Source organism: Chiloscyllium plagiosum, unplaced genomic scaffold, assembly GCF_037043375.1.
Source record: "Chiloscyllium plagiosum isolate Xiang-an unplaced genomic scaffold, Cpla_swu_hap1 HiC_scaffold_25, whole genome shotgun sequence".
Lineage (NCBI taxonomy): Eukaryota > Metazoa > Chordata > Chondrichthyes > Orectolobiformes > Hemiscylliidae > Chiloscyllium > Chiloscyllium plagiosum.
Window position 1 is genome coordinate 28868656 of NW_028270163.1, and position 19578 is coordinate 28888233.

Here is a 19578-nt window from a genome sequence, read left to right on the forward strand (position 1 = left end):
ATTAATAATGTTAAACAATTAAGCATTTTGAAAATGGATTTGCCAAGAGGCTATTTAATGGTATTAAAATAATTTTTAGGTTCAGTGAAATATGCAGTGCAACCTGTTAATGGGCCTGTTAGCAAAGGCAATATCATGAATATGTTTCCGTTATGATGTAGCCAATTCTGAAATACTTCAAGAGAGTTGTTTTTCAGACTGGAGGCCTTTGACCAATGGTATGCCACAAGGATTGGTGCTGTATCCACTACTTTTGGTCATTTATATAAACAATTTGCATGTGAACATAGGAGGTATCGTTAGTAACTTTGCAGATGACACCAAAATTAGAGGTATGGTGGACAATGAAGAAGGTTCCTGGGAGTTAAGCAGGATCTTGATCAGATGGGCCAATGGGCTGAGGAGTGGCAGATGTGGTTTAATTTAGATAAATGTGAGGTGCTGCATTTTGGAGAGGCAAATTAGGGCAGGGCTTATGCACTGAATGGTAAGGTCCTGGGGAATGTTGCTAAACAAAGATCATGGAGTGCAGGTTCATAGTTCCTTAAAAGTGGAGTCTCAGGTAGGTCGTATAGTGAAGAGGGTGTTTGGTATGCTTTCCTTTATATTGGTCAGTGCATTGAGTATGGGAGTTGGGAGGTCATGCTGCGGCTGTACAAGACATTGATTAGGCTACTTTTGGGATATTGTATGCAATTATGGTCTACCTCCTATCGGAAGGATGGTGTGAAACTTTGAAGGGTTCAGAAACTATTAACAAGGATATTGCCAGAGTTGGAATGTTTGAGCTATAGGGAGAGGCTGAATAGGCTAGGGCTGTTTTCCCTGTCAGAGAATGAAGGGTAACCTTATAGAGGTTTAGAAAATCAAGAGGAGTATGGATAAGAGAAATATACAAGGTCTTTTCATTGGGTTGGGCGGAGTCCAGAACCGAAATGCATAGATTTAGAGAGGGGAAAGTTTTAAAAGGGAACGAAGAAGCAACTTTTTCACGCAGAGGGTGGTGCATGTATGGAATGACCAGAGTAAGTGTCAGAGGCTGGTTCAATTACAACATTTAAAAGGCATCTCAATGTGGTACACAAATAGGAAGAGTTTAGAGGGATATGGGCCAAGTGCTGGTAAATGGGACTAGGTTAATTTGGGATGCCTGGTCTGCATGGACAAGTTGGACCGAAGGGTCTGTTTCCGTGCGGTATAAATTTATGACCTCTAAGTATTTTGCTGCATTGAAACATGCATTTTCTCTTGGAGGAAAATGTTTTGTTCATTTTTACTGCATTCACATAACCCAGTGTGTCAGTTAGCTTAGTTGACTGGATGGCTGGTTTGCAATGTTGAGTAGTGCCAATAGTGTGGGTTCAATTCTGCACTGGCTAAGATTATCATGAAGGATTCTCATTCTCAATCTATCTCCTCACCTAAGGAGTGGTGACCCATTGGTTAAGCCACTACCAGTTCCCTCTCATGAAAGACTACCCTTATGGTCTGATAAAACTATGGTGACTTTGCCTTATACGTAAGGTCATTGTGCTTCTATGTTCCCCAAAAGAAAGGTCTCCCTTAAAATCTAGTGAAAATGAAATTTGAATCCCAGATTTCAAGGACATATTACACTCCATCTGCTAATGTATTTTGTACAAAGTTAAAAGGTCAATTTTATGGAAAATAGCTTAAGGAAGATGTGCTGTCTATGACTTATTTAAGAGGTATTTTTGAACAAAGTTGAAGTGCTCCTAATGGTGTTCAAACTTTCTATGTTTGATTAGGAGAGTCTTAATTATTGATGTTCACTGTGCTTAGTTTAGTTAAGTGTGAATGTGGAGGAAAGTAAATAAATTGTAGACAGTGCTAAAACAAAGAACTAGAGTAGTTGTTCGAACCTAAATCTAGAAGCAAGGAGCAAACATTTTAAACATTGTAGGGGGTAAAAACAGTGTTCTCTCCTATCAGCTGTCCACTCTGCAAAACTCCAAGATGCAAAATATACAACATTATTTATTTAGTGGCTGAGTTTGTCTGGATAGCAGTAGTGGTACATTCATGTATTAACTGTTACAAATGACCCTTTCAAAGTCACTTCTATGGGATCTAAAATGACTACTAGATAGTCAACACTTGAAATGTTTGACGGGTTACTTTAAATACATTTTATGAATCAGTTCTTAAAGCCGCAAACTATTTTGGGCAAACATCAAAAATGGAAAAGAAACTGCAAATACTATGGTCAATACGGTACAGTAGCAATGACTCATTTACGATAAACTAAATACTGAAAAAAAATGGGTTCAGTTGAGCATGTCTCATAATTTAGGGTTAAGACTGAGTCCTAAAAGATCAAAACAAACCGCAACAAAATGGAAGTACTGTATTCATGTTTCAAGAAATCCTTTGCCCCCTGGTGGTTAACCACTGCTTTAAGTGTGCTTTCATGAAATGTGTTCATTTTGTTTAACATTAATGTCTATATTAAAAGTTTAAGAAATCAGAAATAATAACTTGATTTCAATTGAATGGGCCCTATATTTAAAAGACACTTCTAGCCTTCAAACCTGATTATTGTGTTTGTGTTCAATGTACTGCACTTAGTTGTATGCTAAAATTTAAAGTGCCTTACAACTGTACAGAAGATTGTCTTTGGAATGTTAAATTTTATTGACGTCAATTCTCCAAATATTCTAGCATTAACTATAATTAGGGTTCTTAACTTTATGTAATACGTTTGAGAAAACTATTTTGATAATGCTTTCCTGAACTAATGCATTATGAAAATCCTTTTCTGAAACTGCAAACTTATTTGCATAAATTATGTTATGGATTTGTACCCTGTCAAAAGACAAATATTATTTTAAATTGCATATTAATATGCATATATGTTGTTATGCCTCATGGAAGTAGCATGCTGATAATCAAGGCCTGCTACAGCTTGCATCCTTGCAAAAGGTAAAGATATTAAAGAGTAGCCAAAATCTCCCAGGGTGCCTATCTCTTAGATCCAAGTTGAGAAAGCTCAGACCAGGTTTCTGTTCTTAACAAGAATGATTTATTTGTTACATATAGATTTTAATGACAGGTGATAATTATGAACCGTTGATGTTTAACTCTACTAGTTGAAACTCAAACCCACTAATAGACTCCCATTGTACTAAGACACACACTCCAAATAAATGGATGTTATGGGCAGAGGGAAAGACTGGTTAAGCAGTTCAGTGGTCCCTGTCTACAGGATTTGTTGAGAGTATTGTTTTGCTGATCAAAATGCTGCTTCTTAATCTTCCTTCAGGAACATTCATTTCACTTGCAGAATTGACTAGCTCTCACTTATAGAAGTCTCTAGCTTATTAATTAAAAATTTACAGCTTACAGCAACTGATGAAAGGAAATAAACCGGCTATCTTCGGGGGTTAAATGCTTTTCTGCAGCTCCTTCCCTTTGAGAGGTCAGATGGTTCTGCCACAAGCATTCACACCCCAAGTTGTACAGTTATTTGGGAACCATTCACATAGATGTGGGCAGGGAGGAGGCTTTGTCGTTAATAACTGGTGTTAAGTCTACAGTGTAATCAGCTACTTGTTGCCAGTCAAATCTCCATTCGTACACAGCCTCTGGCTCCAGCTCATCTGTAACTAGACCTTTCCTACTACTTTCCCAAAAAGCTGTTTAAACAGCACTTGCCATGAATGTCAGGAAATGTCTTTTTAAAGATTTACAGTAATCCTTGGCATTTAAAATTGTTCTTTTCCCATTTCAGTTCACAGTCAAAAATATAGAAAAATAAAAAAAAGTCTTTATAATGTAATCATGTATATTGGTACATTTCTTTGTTGTAGAACCTTTTCAACCCAGTGTAACTACTCTGGTGTTTATGGTCCACTTGAGCCTCCTGTCACCTTTTTTTATCTAAGTCTACCCTTTCAACCGTATAATCTTTTCTCCCTGAAATGCTAGTCGAGCTTCCTCTAAAACATATATATTGTTCGCTTCAACCACTCGTAGTATCGAGTTCAACATTCTTATTACTTTTTGGTGAAGAAGTTTCACGTCCAATTAATATATTAGGCACAAGCACATACTTCTGTAGGAATTTAAGAAAGTAACATTTCTGTTTGCCTAGGAGTTGTCGGCTGCAATGATCTATATGCTTGTTTCTTTCATATCAGTTACTCCTGTTCAAGATGTGATGGATAATTGACAAAAGCGTTTACTTAAAAATGAACACTGCAATATTTATGTATTTCATAACGACACTGTTTTGGATCTAATGAAAGTTTCCAAATCACATTTGACCTTGAAGTATCAAATTGCATTAAAATACAAAGTTTATTTCCATGCACAGTTTGTGTAAAATTGGCTTTTATTTCCTTATGTGAAGAAGATTCAGTGATAATCTGATCAGTGTGTTTAAATTCTTAAAAATATTTAAGAAGCTATTTCCTCTGCTGGGAGAGCCAAGTATGAGGGGCACAATGTTAGTTTTGGTACTACATCCTTTTAGAAGAGGAATTAGAAAGCATAATTTTACAAGTGGAGCACCTCCAAAATTTCTGGATCCTGGGACAAATGTAGCTTTCAAAGTGAGATTGATTTTCTTTTTAATTTAGGTAAGGGTTTCAAAACATCAGCGAAGAAATAAATAAAGTTTAGGTACAGATCAACAATGATCTGATTGATTGTTTGATTGACTCAGCTCAATGATTTAAGTGATCTAATCGTTATATCATAAAGTCAGGGTTGTTAAGCCATAGCAAACCAAATCAAAACAGCCTCATTATCCTGGATTTGCAGCAGAATAAAATTAGACTATTGAACGACCCTCATTTGCTCAATTGTTCATATTCAGACTTTACAAATACCAGGTCTTTGACATAGGCCCAAACTTTTTGATCATAAACCCCTACACTCACACTGGGTGGATATAGTGAAGGAATAATTTTTAAAATAATGAATTTGCAATTTCCTCACTCAATAACCTTTTCAGTGATGAATAACAGACCGTCATGAAATCCTTGGACAATGAGTAGCATTACAGGCACATGGAATTGAATATCTTGCTTCAATTCCAAAATTATCATTTCATGGAAATGACCGCAACAGTCTTCAGTAGATTTGTAATTATTTTCTATAGATCGCCATTCTTTTCTGAGAATATTCAACAAGTTGATAACTGGAGAGAAATTAAAGACAGAATTTTCTTTTAAAAAGTATTCCAGAAACGTCTCCTGCCCCAAAACCCAGTCAGTGCCAGTTCAGTCTTTGTTTTTTCTCTTTTTTTTTCAACATTTTTATGGCTGGCTCGTCAGCCCCAGTCCTCCCTGGATCAGCCAATTCAATATCCAACGAGATGCTAGTCCCTGAGCAGAGGAACATCTCTGTCAAAATATCTAGTGTCATTAGAGCAGTAATTAATTTCCAGGCCAGTTTCAAACTGGTTATGCCTGTGTTTTGTTCCCTCCCCTCTTTAAAATAAATTGCAGTTCAAAGTTCAATTCTCAACTTCAACTCTTAGTTCCAAATCAAAATTAGAAAAAGAAAAGAAAATTAATTATGAACTCAACAGGGCTCTCGTTTCCCTGGGCCAGCAGGTTCAAGTTCAACTCTCAGCAACCCCATAGATGCTTGAACTGGTTGATTTAAAAATATCCATTCCTAAATTGTATTTTCTTCTCTCTCTTCATCTCCCTCTAACATTCCCCTCCCTTATAGCAAACTAACTTTGTCAATGTACATTGCCAACTGAATGAGATTTACTAAGGCATCAAGAAAAAAATTAAAAATCAGTTGGAATTGTGTCTTTGAATTTAATTCAATTCTCAGTACAGGAAAGTCATAGAGAATGCTTGAGAGGATATGAGCAGGGGGCAAACCCATGCAAAACTTTGTGTTATAAGAAAAGAATGCCATGCTGCCCTTACGTATTGAAATTCAGTGGTTCCTAATCAAGTCTTCAACCTTGGTATTTTAATTATCTTAACTAAAGATACAGAATCTTCAGACTAACCAACTATTTCATATTTAAGCTAAATAATATTCCATTAAATGTTAAGGATGTTAACAGTTTTAATTGCGTGGCTAAACTCAAATGGAAGAACCTTTTGAACAATACACGGTCAATTTGGATTCATATGGTGAAGTCTTTAATGTTTTCCCAGGCTGGGGAGAAACACTCAGCGTTCCTACAAAGACTGACAATTCTTGGGGTGAGCCGCCACTTCCATCTACCACGGTCGATAATGGAACTTCAGCATGGGGCAAACCTCCCAATGGCAGCTCAAGTTGGGCAGATAATACTGCAGAGTCAACGGGGAATTTTGGTAGAGGGAATGCTTCAGCTGCTGTCCCGACAATGTGCAAACCAGGTAACAAAATATGAGAGCGATTCTTTATTTGTGTCGCAGTGTCAGTTGGTGTGGTCACTTGTTTAAATACTTATGCACGAACGTCACCAAAATAAAGTTGTTGAGAGCAGTTTGATACATTACTTCAATAGGTCTATGGGTTCACATTATTGGAATAATCCATCATCCATGTCAGTGAACTGACATGGGTGGGAGTAGCATTGTGCTTTGTATAACTTTTATACATATATCGGCATGTTATCATCCTTTAAGGTTTTCATTTATAATTGAGAACTTCGATATTTGCTTGAAGTTTGAGATTGATTCAGGTGCCCACTGTTCTCTCTGAAAATCTTCAACAGTATCTGTTATGAGCAGCTGAGTTGGTGAAATATCCTTCAACCATAGTTGGCATATGAGATAAAATGACTCTCATTTTAATTGAGAAATATGTTAAATGCAGAAGTTTTGGGAATAATAATACTGCGATAAATAACAATTCCCATATATTGATACTTCATAATCCAATATGGCAGAATGGGATTATCATCATCATGATAAATGAAACAAAGTGGGAAGTTTAAAAATATACATGGGAATAAACTACATCATAAAAAATCCAGTAGAAATTATGTAGCACTAAGATAGAGAATCACAAAATTGTGTCTGTCTTGGCTCTCTGAGCATGAGAGATTAAGATTCTCTATGTAAGGTGATGCAAATGTCATTCTCATTAACTGTGTGCCCACTTTGTTTCATGTGTTAAATTTGAAAATTATTTGATCTTCAGAGTTGTAATAATACACATTTTAAAAATGCCGGGAGAAGGTACAATCAAAAGAAGAAAAAAAACTCAAGCATTGTAAGTTGTTGCAGTCTTGCGATGCTGTGTTAAAGGCATATGAGAGGTTGTTAAAGATCCTTGCTGGTGAATATGATGTCTCAACGTTTTGGCTTGTAATGTAACAATGGCAATATTTTAAGATGTTGTAACTCATAATTTTGAATAGACTTGTTTAGAATACTAAGCCAACACAAATACTCAACGATAGAAAAAATATCATTGAGACTGTTTCTCTCATTTTGAGTGCTATTATGCCTGTGTACCATTTTTTTTCATAGGGAAGAGACTGGGGCATTGGGACAACAAGAGACAACGGAGTTTATATGTATTTAAGAATAGATTTATAAAATGCATCAACCAGGTGTTTAAAATGCCAGGTTTGGATCCAAACAATTTGTTTAATTGGGCTGTGAGCAGGAAGGAGTAGAGGACTCAAAAGCAAGTATGGCAAAATGAGTTTGGAATACAATTTCCTATTTTAGAATAGAGGATAATTTATAGGCTGGGCTCCAAGTAAAGTTGCATCAGTTAACACTTCAAATAAATATAAAAATGTTAGGACTTGTTTTGAAGGTTGCAATAATACTGTTTAAATGCAACAGTTTCCAGATTACTGGAATTATGGAAATCTGATGCTTACCAATACAAACAGTCAAAAATTAATCATGCGAATTGTCAGATTGAATGCATATTGTTGAATACCCATGGACACGTGCACAGCAATGGATTTTTAAATAGGTCCCCTCTGGATGTGGGTAGGGTTGCGGGAAATCTGAATTATTTCTCTCTCCCAGTTTCCCTTGAAAAGTGTTGCTAGGCCACATTGAATGTTCATTAGTTTTCTTTCAAAGAGTATTAATAATCAGACTTGGATTAGTGTATGTTTGAGTCAATCAGAATAGCTGTGTCAACTTGCCTTCCTAAAGAATATTAGGGTGCCAGTTGGGTTTTTAACAATGTTATGATTGTATCCTCAATAGTAACCTACAAACTATTGAATTAAGAATGTTTTTTAAAAAAGGAGCAGGTGTCGATTGTAGTATCGAGTCTACTTTGAATAAAATCATAGCTGTTAGATTTGTGGCATTAACTCCGCTTTCCTACATCCACCAACCCACACTGAAGCCTTTACACTATTGTCATCAAAAGATTTTCTCACTCTGCCTTGAAAAGTCTAATGATCCAACGTTCACTCTTCCTGAAGAAGAAAATTCCAAGCACTGATAACGTCTGAGAGAAGAAATTCTTCATTATCTCCATTTTAAACAGGAAAAATGTAATTTTTAAAATTTGCCCCTCATTTCTAGATTTCTCCAGGTAAATAAACATCATCTCAGTGTCTATGTAGTGAAGCCCATTCAGAAGCTTGAGTTTTAATAAGTTTAACTCCCATTCTTCTAAACACTAATGACTATGCACCCAACCTGATTAACCCTTCAACCCAAAGATCAGCCTAGTGAACTTTGTGTGAACTGTATGTCTCTCCTTATGTAAGGTGATGGAAACTGCTTATGGTCCTCCAGGTATGGTCTCACCAATACATTGTACAGTTGTGGAAAGACTTCCTTACATTTATACTGCTTACTCTTCGTAAAAACTGTCAGTATTCTTTTTGCCTGTCTAATCACTTGCTGCACTTGCATGATAATACTTTGTGATTCATATATAAGACACCCATATATCCTTGTCCTGGAGAATGCTGTAGTTTCTTTCCATTTAAAAAAATAATCTGTTCTCATATTCTTCCTGCCAAAATGACAACCCCCTGTTTCCATCTGCCTTTGCAGATTTTTAAAGGCTCCTTGCAAATGTCTCTCCATCAGCAAATTTCACTGCAGTACTGTTGGTTCATTCATCAAAGTTATTAATGTTGATTATAAATAATGAAGACCATAGTACAGCTCCCCGTGAGTCTTCACAAGTTAGATTTTGTCAACCTGAAAATGACCCATTGATCCTCATTTGTTTCTTTTAGTTAGCCAATCCTCTTCTCTATCCATGCTATTATACTCTTTCCCCCCCCCCCCCAACAACAACAACACTTGAATACATGCATACAATGAGCTCTTATACTGTGTAGTAACCTTTTATGATGGTTGCTTTTGAAAATCCAAACCCGTTACATCCTCTAAGAGCTCTTAACAAATTTGACAAATGTGATTTCCCTCCTTTTGGATTAATAGTACAAATCCTTTTCCAATAAGTTATTTTACTCTTATTATGTGGGATAATAACTGTCATGTCTTCCATCACAAAATAACTGGCCAGGTAAGATTAGCGATACATGTTGCAGAAGGGATCAGTTCAGTGACCCAATGGCAGCTATTTGGTGTTAGGTTTATTTTTATTGATATTTAGATAGATGGTGTTAACCCTATAATATCAAACTTATGTTATTTGCAAAATAGAATCTAGTGCTATGGATTGCCCTAGATAATAACAAAAGTAGGTTATCTCAAAGGAGAAGTGGAGTTTCAGATAGGTCCTTTTGTCTTTTGACCTAGACATGTTCCTTATCCCAATGTTTTCCTGATTTACTCTTTATGCAGAAACTCTAGAGTAGGACCAGATAGACCCGATCCACAGTTGCTGTGGGTAGGGACATTTGGTCTGAAACCTCATCTCCAATTTCAGTGGTCTTCTTAAATATGAGCATTCATATATAGATGCATGTGCACAAACATTGAAATTAGCTCAGGAAGTGAGGGGTCAGTACTTCTCCTCCAATCCACAAGCAGTACTGGAAAGGTATTTATGTTCTCCCCACATCTATTCTCACCCTGAGGCCAAGGAAATGGGCTGTGTGTTTGAGTAGCTAAACATATAGGTTGGCCATCCAGCCTATAGGTTGCGTCTATAAAGCCCAGAAGTGAGTCGCTGGTCACCAATGGTACATGGCTGTAGGGGAGGCATTAAGAAGGGGAGGGATGGGTGAGACACCCTGTGGGTGCTGTCTCTACCCCAATCTTTCCATGAATAATGCCACACTCCCCTCTCCTTATGCTTATAATTCCAACTATGGTCTATAACATGGTGAAAGTTCCACTTGCCAGAATTCTTCCAAACATTTTATTTGTGAAATAGTGTTTAATTGTTGTGTAAGTTTGTTGTGCCTTAACTATGAAACTGGTGGAAATGGTAAAAAAAAAACATACCAAAGTTTTGCATAATTTAAAATACACTTTGAATATAGGACAGCAAGGATGTTTAACTGGAATAGGTTGTGAGCTTCATCTTTCCAAAACTGTTTTGATTGACAACGAAATGATTTTGCTTTTATTATTCAGCCTCCAAATCTATGCAAGAAGGTTGGGTCAGCGGTGGAGATGAAATAGGCCTGACTAGTAGCCATCATCCTAACTGGGAAGAGGACGATGGAGAGATGGGAATGTGGAATAACGCGGCTTCTCAGGAGAGCAACTCTTCCTGCAATTCATCAGGCTGGGGGAATGCCAACAAGAAAGTGCATCCAAAGGTTGCATCTATTTTATTTTGATTTTGGAAATTTGCAGAAATACTTAATTTGTGTTAATGATGGAAGTCATGAGTTTGACTGCTGTTGATGTTACAGTTTGTGGGAAAAGAAATCTGAACAAGGTGCTTATTTTTCAGGGCATGAAAGCATCAAATAAACAAGAGGAGACTTGGCTTATGAACCGCCTGATTAAACAGTTGACTGATATGGGCTTCCCTGTAAGTATGTTTTTATTAAATCTCTTCATTCTTGCACAAGAAAATCTTGAAAATCAGATCTTTTAATGCAGTTCCAATCACAAGTCAAATTTCAAAATGAAATATTATGTTGGGCTTTCTCAGTCTCTCTCTTTATCAGCAAGTACAACTATTTTCACAACTGTTTCATCATGGTTGAGTTAAAGAGAGAGTGACTGACTGACTAGTGGAAAAATATGGCACAGTACTGATAATCAGGTATTGCTGCCTAGTGGCATTATTGTTGGCATATTAATTCAGAGACTCTGGTAAAGTTCTGGGGACTAGTGTTCGAATCTCACCATAATAGATAGTGGAATTTGAATTCAATAAAAGTCTGGAGGTAACAGTCCAGGGATGACCATGTCAAATGTCTGGTTCACTGATGTCCTTTAGGGAAGGAACTTGCCATCCTCACCTGGTCTGGCTTGCATATCACTGCAGACCACAGCAATGTAATTCACTCTTAACCACCATCTGATGGCGTAGCAAGCCACTCAGTTGTAACAACTGCTAGAAAGTATTGGGGGAATAAAAGTTGAACAGGCTACCTGGCCTAACTTAGGCACTGGAAATGACAACATCGAGCGAAGCGGTATTGACAAAGTTCTCCTTCCAAACATGTGGCTGGTGACAAAATTGGGAGAGCTATCTCATAGACAAATCATGCACAGCCTGGCAAAGTCAGACCCATTGAATCATGCTTTGCAGTGTCCCAGACACCACCATAACCATCCCTGTTTATGTCTTGTGCCAACAACACAGACCCACATACAGATGGAAAGAAAGAACCTACCCCTGCGCATGGCCTTTATTGACATTACAAAGGACTTTAAAGTCATCATTATTTTGGTTGCAACATAAAGTTTGTCACCATCCTTCACCTGCTCCACTAAGCATGGAAGTCATGGTAAGAACAAATGGCTCCACCACTGACCCATTCCCTATTTGGACCAGTGTCAAACAGGGCTGTGATATCACTCCAGCACAGTTCTCCAGCTACCTTGCTGCAATGCTTCACCTCACCACTGATAGCTTCACTCCAGCGGACAGCCTAACTTGTAGAACTAGCGAAGAATTAATCAACCTTGCTGCCTTCACGCCAAAACCAAAGTCACTCCAACCAGTATCATCAAGCTACAATATGCAGATAAAGCTTGAGTATGAGAAATCTGAGAATCTACTCCAGAATGTCGTCATCACCTTTATGGATGTATCAGAGCATGGATCTCACCCTGAATTTTTGTTATGGCAAAGGTCCTCCACCAACCTGGTCCAACGTTGTGGAGTGAACCCCTGATCTTCAAGGTCCACAGGGGGCCTTTGAGAATGTTAATCACTTTCAATACCTCGAGTGTCCTGTCAGCCAAAATAACTATTGATGAAGAGATCCAGCCCTGCCTCCAACGTGCTAGCATGGCCTTTGCCTGCCTAAGAAAAAGGGAGTTCAAGAACAACGACATCAGTTCTGACACCAAGATCATGGTTTACAGAGCTGTGATGATTCCTGCCCTCCTTTGTGGCTCTGAAACATGGACTTCTACAGCAGACTCCTCCAAGGCACATGAGCAGTACCACCAATGCTGCCTGCGCAAGATCCTACTAATTCACTGGAAAGAAAGATGCACCAACACCAGCATCCTCAACCAGGCCAGCATCCCTAGCATCAAGACACTGACCATCCTTGATCAGTTGTGATGGGCTGGGCACATCATCTGCATGACCAACATGAGACTTCCCAAGCAGGTGCTGTAAACTCCCAAACAGCAAGCAAAACCCAGGTGAACAGAAGAAGTTCTTCAGTGATACCCCTAAGGCCTCACTGGCAAAGTGCAGCATTCCCCGAGACACCTGGGAATCGTCCAAAGTGGAGGAGGATCATTTAGGAAGGCATCAAGCACCTTGAGACTTGCCATCAGGGGAAAAAGTGGAAGCCAAGTGAAAACAGTGTAAGGAGTGGGCTGCCACACCAATGTCCCACCCGCCCCTTTCTGCAACCATCTTCTGCCCCAAGTTTAGCAGAAACTGCATCGGTCTGTGCTGCCACCTACAGACTCAACTTGAGAGTGGAAGACAGTTATCCTCATCTGTGAGGGGCTGCCAATGATGATGATGGTGGGACTTGCCCTGGAAATCCTCAGTATTGACTTCCAGAATGTCCCTGGTCAAATGTGAGCAAAACATTTCATGCTGATTACAACGTATTGTCCATCCTCTACTTACTTTGGATACGAACAAAGATGGGTTATCCTGAAGGGGGAGTGGAGGTTCAAATCGGTACCTGCATCTTTTGGCCTTATCAGGTTTCTTGCCCCAGTGATTGCCTGATTTATAGTCTTTATATCCAGACCTTAGAATAGGACCATATAGGCCTGATCCACAGTCGTGGTGGATGGGAAAGATGGATCTGAACCCCCATCTCCAATTCCAGGAATTTTTTTTAAAGGATCTGAATCAGATAGGCCAATGGGCTGAGAAGTGGCAGATGGAGTTTAATTCAGATTAATGCGAGGTGCTGCATTTTGGGAAAGCAAATCTTAGCAGGACTTATACACTGAATGGTAAGGTCCCCAGGAGTGTTGCTGAACAAAGAGACCTTGGAGTGCAGGTTCATAGCTCCTTGAAAGTGAAGTCGCAGGTAGATAGGGTAGTGAAGAAGGCATTTGGTATGCTTTCCTTCATTGGTCAGAGCATTGAGTACAGGAGTTGGGAGGTCATGTTGCACCTGTACAGGACATTGGTTAGGCCACTGTTGGAATATTGCGTGCAATTCTGGTCTCCTTCCTATCAGAAAGATGTTGTGAAACTTGAAAGGGTTCAGAAAAGATTTACAAGGATGTTTCCAGGATTGGAGGATCTGAGCTACAGGGAGAGGCTGAACAGGCTGGGGCTGTTTGCCCTGGAGCGTCGGAGGCTGAGGGGTGACCTTTATAGAAGTTTGCAAAATTATGAGGGGCATGAGTCGGATAAATAGACAAAGTCTTTTCCCTGGGGTCGGGGAGTCCAGAACTAGAGGGCATAGGTTTAGGGTGAAAGGGGAAAGATATAAAAGAGACCTAAGGGGCAACGTTTTCATGCAGAGGGTGGTACGTGTATGGAATGAGCTGCCAGAGGAAGTGGTGGAGGCTGGTACAATTGCAACATTTAAGAGGCATTTGGATGGGTATATGAATAGGAAGGGTTTGGAGGGATGTGGGCCGGGTGCTGGCAGGTGGGACTAGATTTGGTTGGGATATCTGGTCGGCATGGACAGGTTGGACCAAAGTATCTGTTTCCATGCTGTACATCTCTATGACTCTATAAGCATTCATATATTGATACATGCGTGCAAACCTTAGAATTAGCTCAGAGAACCAGGGTCAGCAACTCTTTCATGTTGAACAATACTAGGAGAAGGCATTGAGGATGGCAAGAGAACAAAATATACTCTGGGTGGAGAATTTAAGTATCCACCACGAAGAATGGTTTGGCAGCAGGACTACCGATCGAGCTTGTTGAATCCTAAAGTATATTGCTGCTTGATTGGGACTGCAGGAAGTGGTGAGGGAACAAACAAAGTTGGGGGGAGTGGGAGGGGGGGAAATACTTAATCTCATTCTTACTAAACTACCTGCTGGCAATGTATCTGTCCATGACGGTATCAGTAAGAGGGAGCACTGCACAGTCCTGGTGGAGATGAAGTCCCTCTTTTATAATAAGAATACCTTACATTGTAAAAACCAAAAGAACTGCAGATGTTGTAAATCAGAAACAAAAACAGAAGTAACTGGAAAAGCTCACAGGTCTGGTAGCATCTGTAAAACCTCCCACGTCCTAGCCCCCTCCTCCACATACCAGGATTTGTTTTTGTACGCACCTTGCCATTAAACACGACCTATTGTTAGCCACTAACAGTCTCAGTTAACAGCCATTCACACTCTTAGCCAGATCGTTATCCACTCCTTTGTCTGTCCAACTGTTCTTCTGTCTCTTTCGACTCTAACCCCATCTATCGTTTACTCCTTACTCTTTTCCCCCCACCATATGTTTTGTACATAAACCAATAGTTTCCTAGCTGCCTTCGGTTCTGAGGAAGGGTCACCGGACCCGAAATGTTAACTCTGATTTCTCTTCACAGATGATGCCCGACCTGCCGAGCTTTTACAACTATTAGTGTTTATTTGTACCTTAGATTTTGTTGTATGACCCTGTCACCGAGCTAAATCAACCAGACTTTAAACCGTACTTGCAACTCAAGTTTGGCATCCATGAGACAGAGTTAAGCGGTCCTACGACCAATGGATCAGCTTTAAGCTCTGCAGTCCAGCCCATCCAATGATGAAGGGTGATGGACAATCAAACAACTCACTGAAGGAGGAGGCTGCACAGAAATCTCCAACCTTGATGATGGGGGAGCTCAGCACTTCCATGTAAAAGATAAGGTGGAAGTTTTTGCAACAATCTTCAGTGAGAAGTGCTCTATCTTGTCTCCTCCAGAGGTCCCCAGCATAACACAAGCCAATCTATTGCAAATACAATTAATTCCATGTGATTGGAGGCATGGGTACTGAAAGGTTTTGGGCCCTGACAACATTTTGGCAATAGTGCTGAGCCCAGCATGGCTGTTCCTGTATATTGGCATCTATCCAGCCAATTATCACCTCATTCCTGATGAAGGGTTTTTGCCCGAAATGTCGATTTTCCTGCTCCTCGGTTGCTGCCTGACTTGTGCTTTTTCAGCACCACACTCTCGACACAGATTCCCCAAAGACTGTCCACCATCTGCAAGGCATAAGTCAGGAGTGTAATGGAAAACTCCCACTTGTCTGGATGAGTGCAGCCCCAATGCTCAAGAGCCTTGACACATACAGGGCAAAGGACCCCACTTGATTGGCAGCACATCCACAAACACAAACTTCATTGACCACTGACCCTTTGAGTAGCAGTGCCTGTCATCTAGAAGGATAAGAGCAACAGATTCTTGGGAGCACCACCACCTGCAAGTTTCCTTTCCAAGCCATTCACCATACTGATTTAAAAATTTACCTCCATTCCCTCACTGTCATTTGGTCAAAATCCTCGAATTTGCACCTTAATGACATTAAGGGATTACCTGTAGCACATGGACTGCAGCTGTTCAAAAAGACAGCCCACCACCACCACGTTAAAAATCACACAACACCAGGTTATAGTCCAACAGGTTTAATTGGAAGCACACTAGTTTTCGGAGCGCCGCTCCTTCATCCGGTGATAGTGGAGGACACAATTCTAAAGCACAGAATTTATAGCAATAATTTACAGTGTGATGTAACTGAAATTATACATTGAAAATTTCAGTTACATCACACTGTAAATTTTTGCTATAAATTCTGTGCCTTAGAATTGTGTCCTCCACTGTCACCTGATGAAAAAGTGGCGCTCCGGAAGCTAGTGTGCTTCCAATTAAACCTGTTGGACTTTCACCTGGTTTTGTGATTTTTAACTTTGTACACCCCAGTCCAACACCGGCATTTCCAAATCACCACCACCACCTCAAGGGCAACTAGAGTTCACCAGTTTCCAAATCTTCCCTCCCACCTCATCCCAGATCCAACCCTCCAGCTCAGCACCGTCTTCTTGACCTGTCCAACCTGTCCATCCTCCATCCCACCTATCCCACCTAATGACAAGAGTTAAATTAGGGCCAATCAAGGATAATGGTGGGAAGTTGTGTGTGGAGTCAGAGGAGATAGGGGAAGCACTAAATAAATATTTTTCGACAGTGTTCACTATAGAAAATGAAAATGTTGGCGAGGAAGATACAGAGGTACTTGCATCTAGACTAGAAGAGATTGAGGCTCACAAGGGAGAGGTATTAGAAATACTGCAGAGTGTGAAAATAGACAAGTTCCCTGGGCCGGATGGGATCTATCCTAGGATCCTCTGGGAAACAAGGGAAGAGTTTGCCCAGCCTTTGGCATTGATCTTCAAATTATCATTGTCTACAGGAATAGTGCCTGAGGACTGGAGGATAGCAAATGTGGTTCTCTTGTTCAAAAAAGGGTAGTAGAGATAACCCTGGTAATTACAGACCAGTGAGTCTTACTTCAGTTGTTGGTAAAGTGTTGGAAAAGATTATAAGAGATAGGATTTATAACCATCTAGAAAAGAATAATCTGATCAGGGACAGTCAGCACAGTTTTGTGAAGGGTAGGTCGTGCCTAACGAATCTTATTGACTTTTTTGACAAAGTGACCAAACAGGTAGATGAGAGTAAACCGGTTAATGTGTATATGGATTTCAGCAAGGCGTTCGATAAGGTTCCACACAGTAGGCTATTATACAAAATGCAGAGGAATGGGATTGTGGGCGACATAGCAGTTTGGATCATTAATTGGCTTGCTGAAAGAAGACAGAGGGTTGTAGTTGATGGAACATGTTCATCTTGGTGTCCAGTTACTAGCAGCGTACCGCAAGGGTCGGCGTTGGGTCCACTGCTGTTCGTCAGTTTTATAAATGACCTGGATGAGAGCTTAGAAGGGTGGTTTAGTAAATTTGCGGACGACACTGAGGTCGGTGGAGTTGTGGATAGTGACGTAGGATGTAGTAGGTTGCAGAGAGACATAGATAGGATGCAGAGCTGGGCTGAGAGGTGGCAAATGGAGTTTAATGTGGACAAGTGAGGTGATACACTTTGGACGGAGTAATCGGAATGCAAAGTACTGGGCTAATGGTAAGATTCTTGGGAGTGCAGATGAGCAGAGAGATCTCGGTGTCCATGTACACAGATACCTGAAAGTTGCCACCCAGATTGACAGGGTTGTTAAGAAGGCATACAGTGTTTTGGCCTTTATTAATAGAGGGATTGAGTTCCGGAACCAGGAGGTTATACTGCAGCTGTACAAAGCTCTGGTACGGCCACACTTGGAGTATTGTGTACGGTTCTGGTCATCAGATTATAAGAAGGATGTGGAAGCTTTGGAAAGGGTGCAGAGGAGATTTACTAAGATGTTGCCTGGTATGGAAGGAATGTCTTACGAGGAAAGGCTGAGGGCCTTGAGGCTGTTCTCGTTAGAGAGAAGAAGGTTGAGAGGTGACTTAATAGAGACATACAGGATAATTGGAGGGTTAGATAGGGTGGACAGGGAGAGCCTTTTTCCAAGTATGGGAACGGCAACCACGAGGGGACACAACTTTAAAGTGAGGGGAGATAGGTATAAGACAGATGTCAGAGAGTAGGAAGGGTATGGAATCCTTTGCCTGCAACGGTAGTAGATTCGCCAAGTTTAAGTATATTTAAGTCGTCATTGGACAGGCATATGGACGTACATGGAATAGTGTAGATGGGATGGGCTTCAGATTAGTATGACAGGGCGGCGCAACATCGAGGGCCTGTACTGCGCTGTAATGTTCTATGTTCTATCCGCTCCACCCTCCCCACCGACCTATCACAATCTTCCCCCCTGTACCTATCACCTTCCCAGCAAACTTTGCCCCAACCCCACCCTCCTATTTATCTCTCAGGCCACCACTGCCCCCCCACCCCCCCGCCCCCACTCCAATTCCTAATGAAGGGCTTGTGCTCGAAACATCAACTCCCCTCCTCAGATGCTGCCTGACCTTTTCCAGCGCCACACTTTTCAACTCTGACTCTCCAGCATCTGCAGTCCTCACTTTCTCCGAGGAACGAGATGCTGGCCCAGCCACTGACACTCCCATCCTGTGAAAGAATTTAAAAAGAAAATTGGCTTTAAAAAAATGAATTAGTGGGAATTTTCAGACTTGAGTCTTGTCTTGTAAATTATTTGGTTAAGAATATTTTGAGCAAAATCTTGAATTTTGTGATTGATACCAAATTTGTGTAATAAAGGCAGATTGGGAAATTTGCATTCTTGACTGGCATAGTTGTAGTACATCATGGACCTTTGTTAAAAATAAAGCTGTTTCATAATAGCAATATAAAACTGGCACATGGACTAAAACTGTGGAGAATGATATGTGAGCCCTCCTCCAAGGAGGTTATTTAACAAAGCCTGGCATGTTCGGTTGCGTTCAGAATACACTGGAAACTTGAAACAGCGTTTTGAAAATATGTTTTACAAAGACAGAATGGACGTCTTGCCCACAAGCATAAGAATGAATGCACAACATTTTCTTATAACTCAGTCAAATTTGCAATCCCATAATGTAACTCTTTTTAAGTAGGAAACCTATTTCTGGAGGTATGTGTTAAGTTGAGCATTAATGCAAAATACTGAACAGAAAAGAACTAGTGATTATTGCAGAGACACCTATTGAATGGTTAATTAATTGCTGCATTTAAAAATGCAAATAAGAATAGACACTTGAAATTATCTAATGATACTTTAGAAAGTATTGAGATGATACTTCACTGGGGAAAGTTAAAAACCAGAGGGGTAAAAGTCAAATTTGGGAAGTTACGATTTGAAAGGAAGTGATAAATATGTGAATTTAATTATTGCAAAACTAAGAATGGTGTGTTTGTCCTTTGCCAGCTGCTTAAAATTTCTGGCCTTTTTCCAGTTAAAAAAAATGGAAAACCCTGATTTTCCTTATTCTGTGAAAGGATTTTCTTGCAGATTGAAATAAGGTGACAGTCTTGATATTTGCGAAGACTTGTATCAAATCCAATGCCTACCTAATTATTTTCATTATTTAGTTTTTGAGAACTGGATACTCTGATTATTAGTTAATTGGATACTTCATTTT

At 39.9% G+C, this 19578-nt stretch overlaps 1 protein-coding gene across 11 annotated transcripts in view; it reads left to right on the forward strand.

The window, feature by feature from the left end:
* Positions 1–19578, forward strand: part of tnrc6c1 (trinucleotide repeat containing adaptor 6C1) — a 693384-nt gene that overhangs the window by 611016 nt on the left and 62790 nt on the right. For 10 of the 11 annotated variants that reach the window (XM_088000550.1, XM_088000552.1, XM_043714631.2 and 7 more), the window contains 3 exons: positions 6150–6356; positions 10467–10654; positions 10792–10872. In XM_088000550.1, the coding sequence (XP_087856676.1) occupies positions 6150–6356; positions 10467–10654; positions 10792–10872 (476 nt within the window). The remainder of the gene's footprint in view (positions 1–6149; positions 6357–10466; positions 10655–10791; positions 10873–19578) is intronic. The other variant, XM_088000553.1, reaches the window with a different exon arrangement.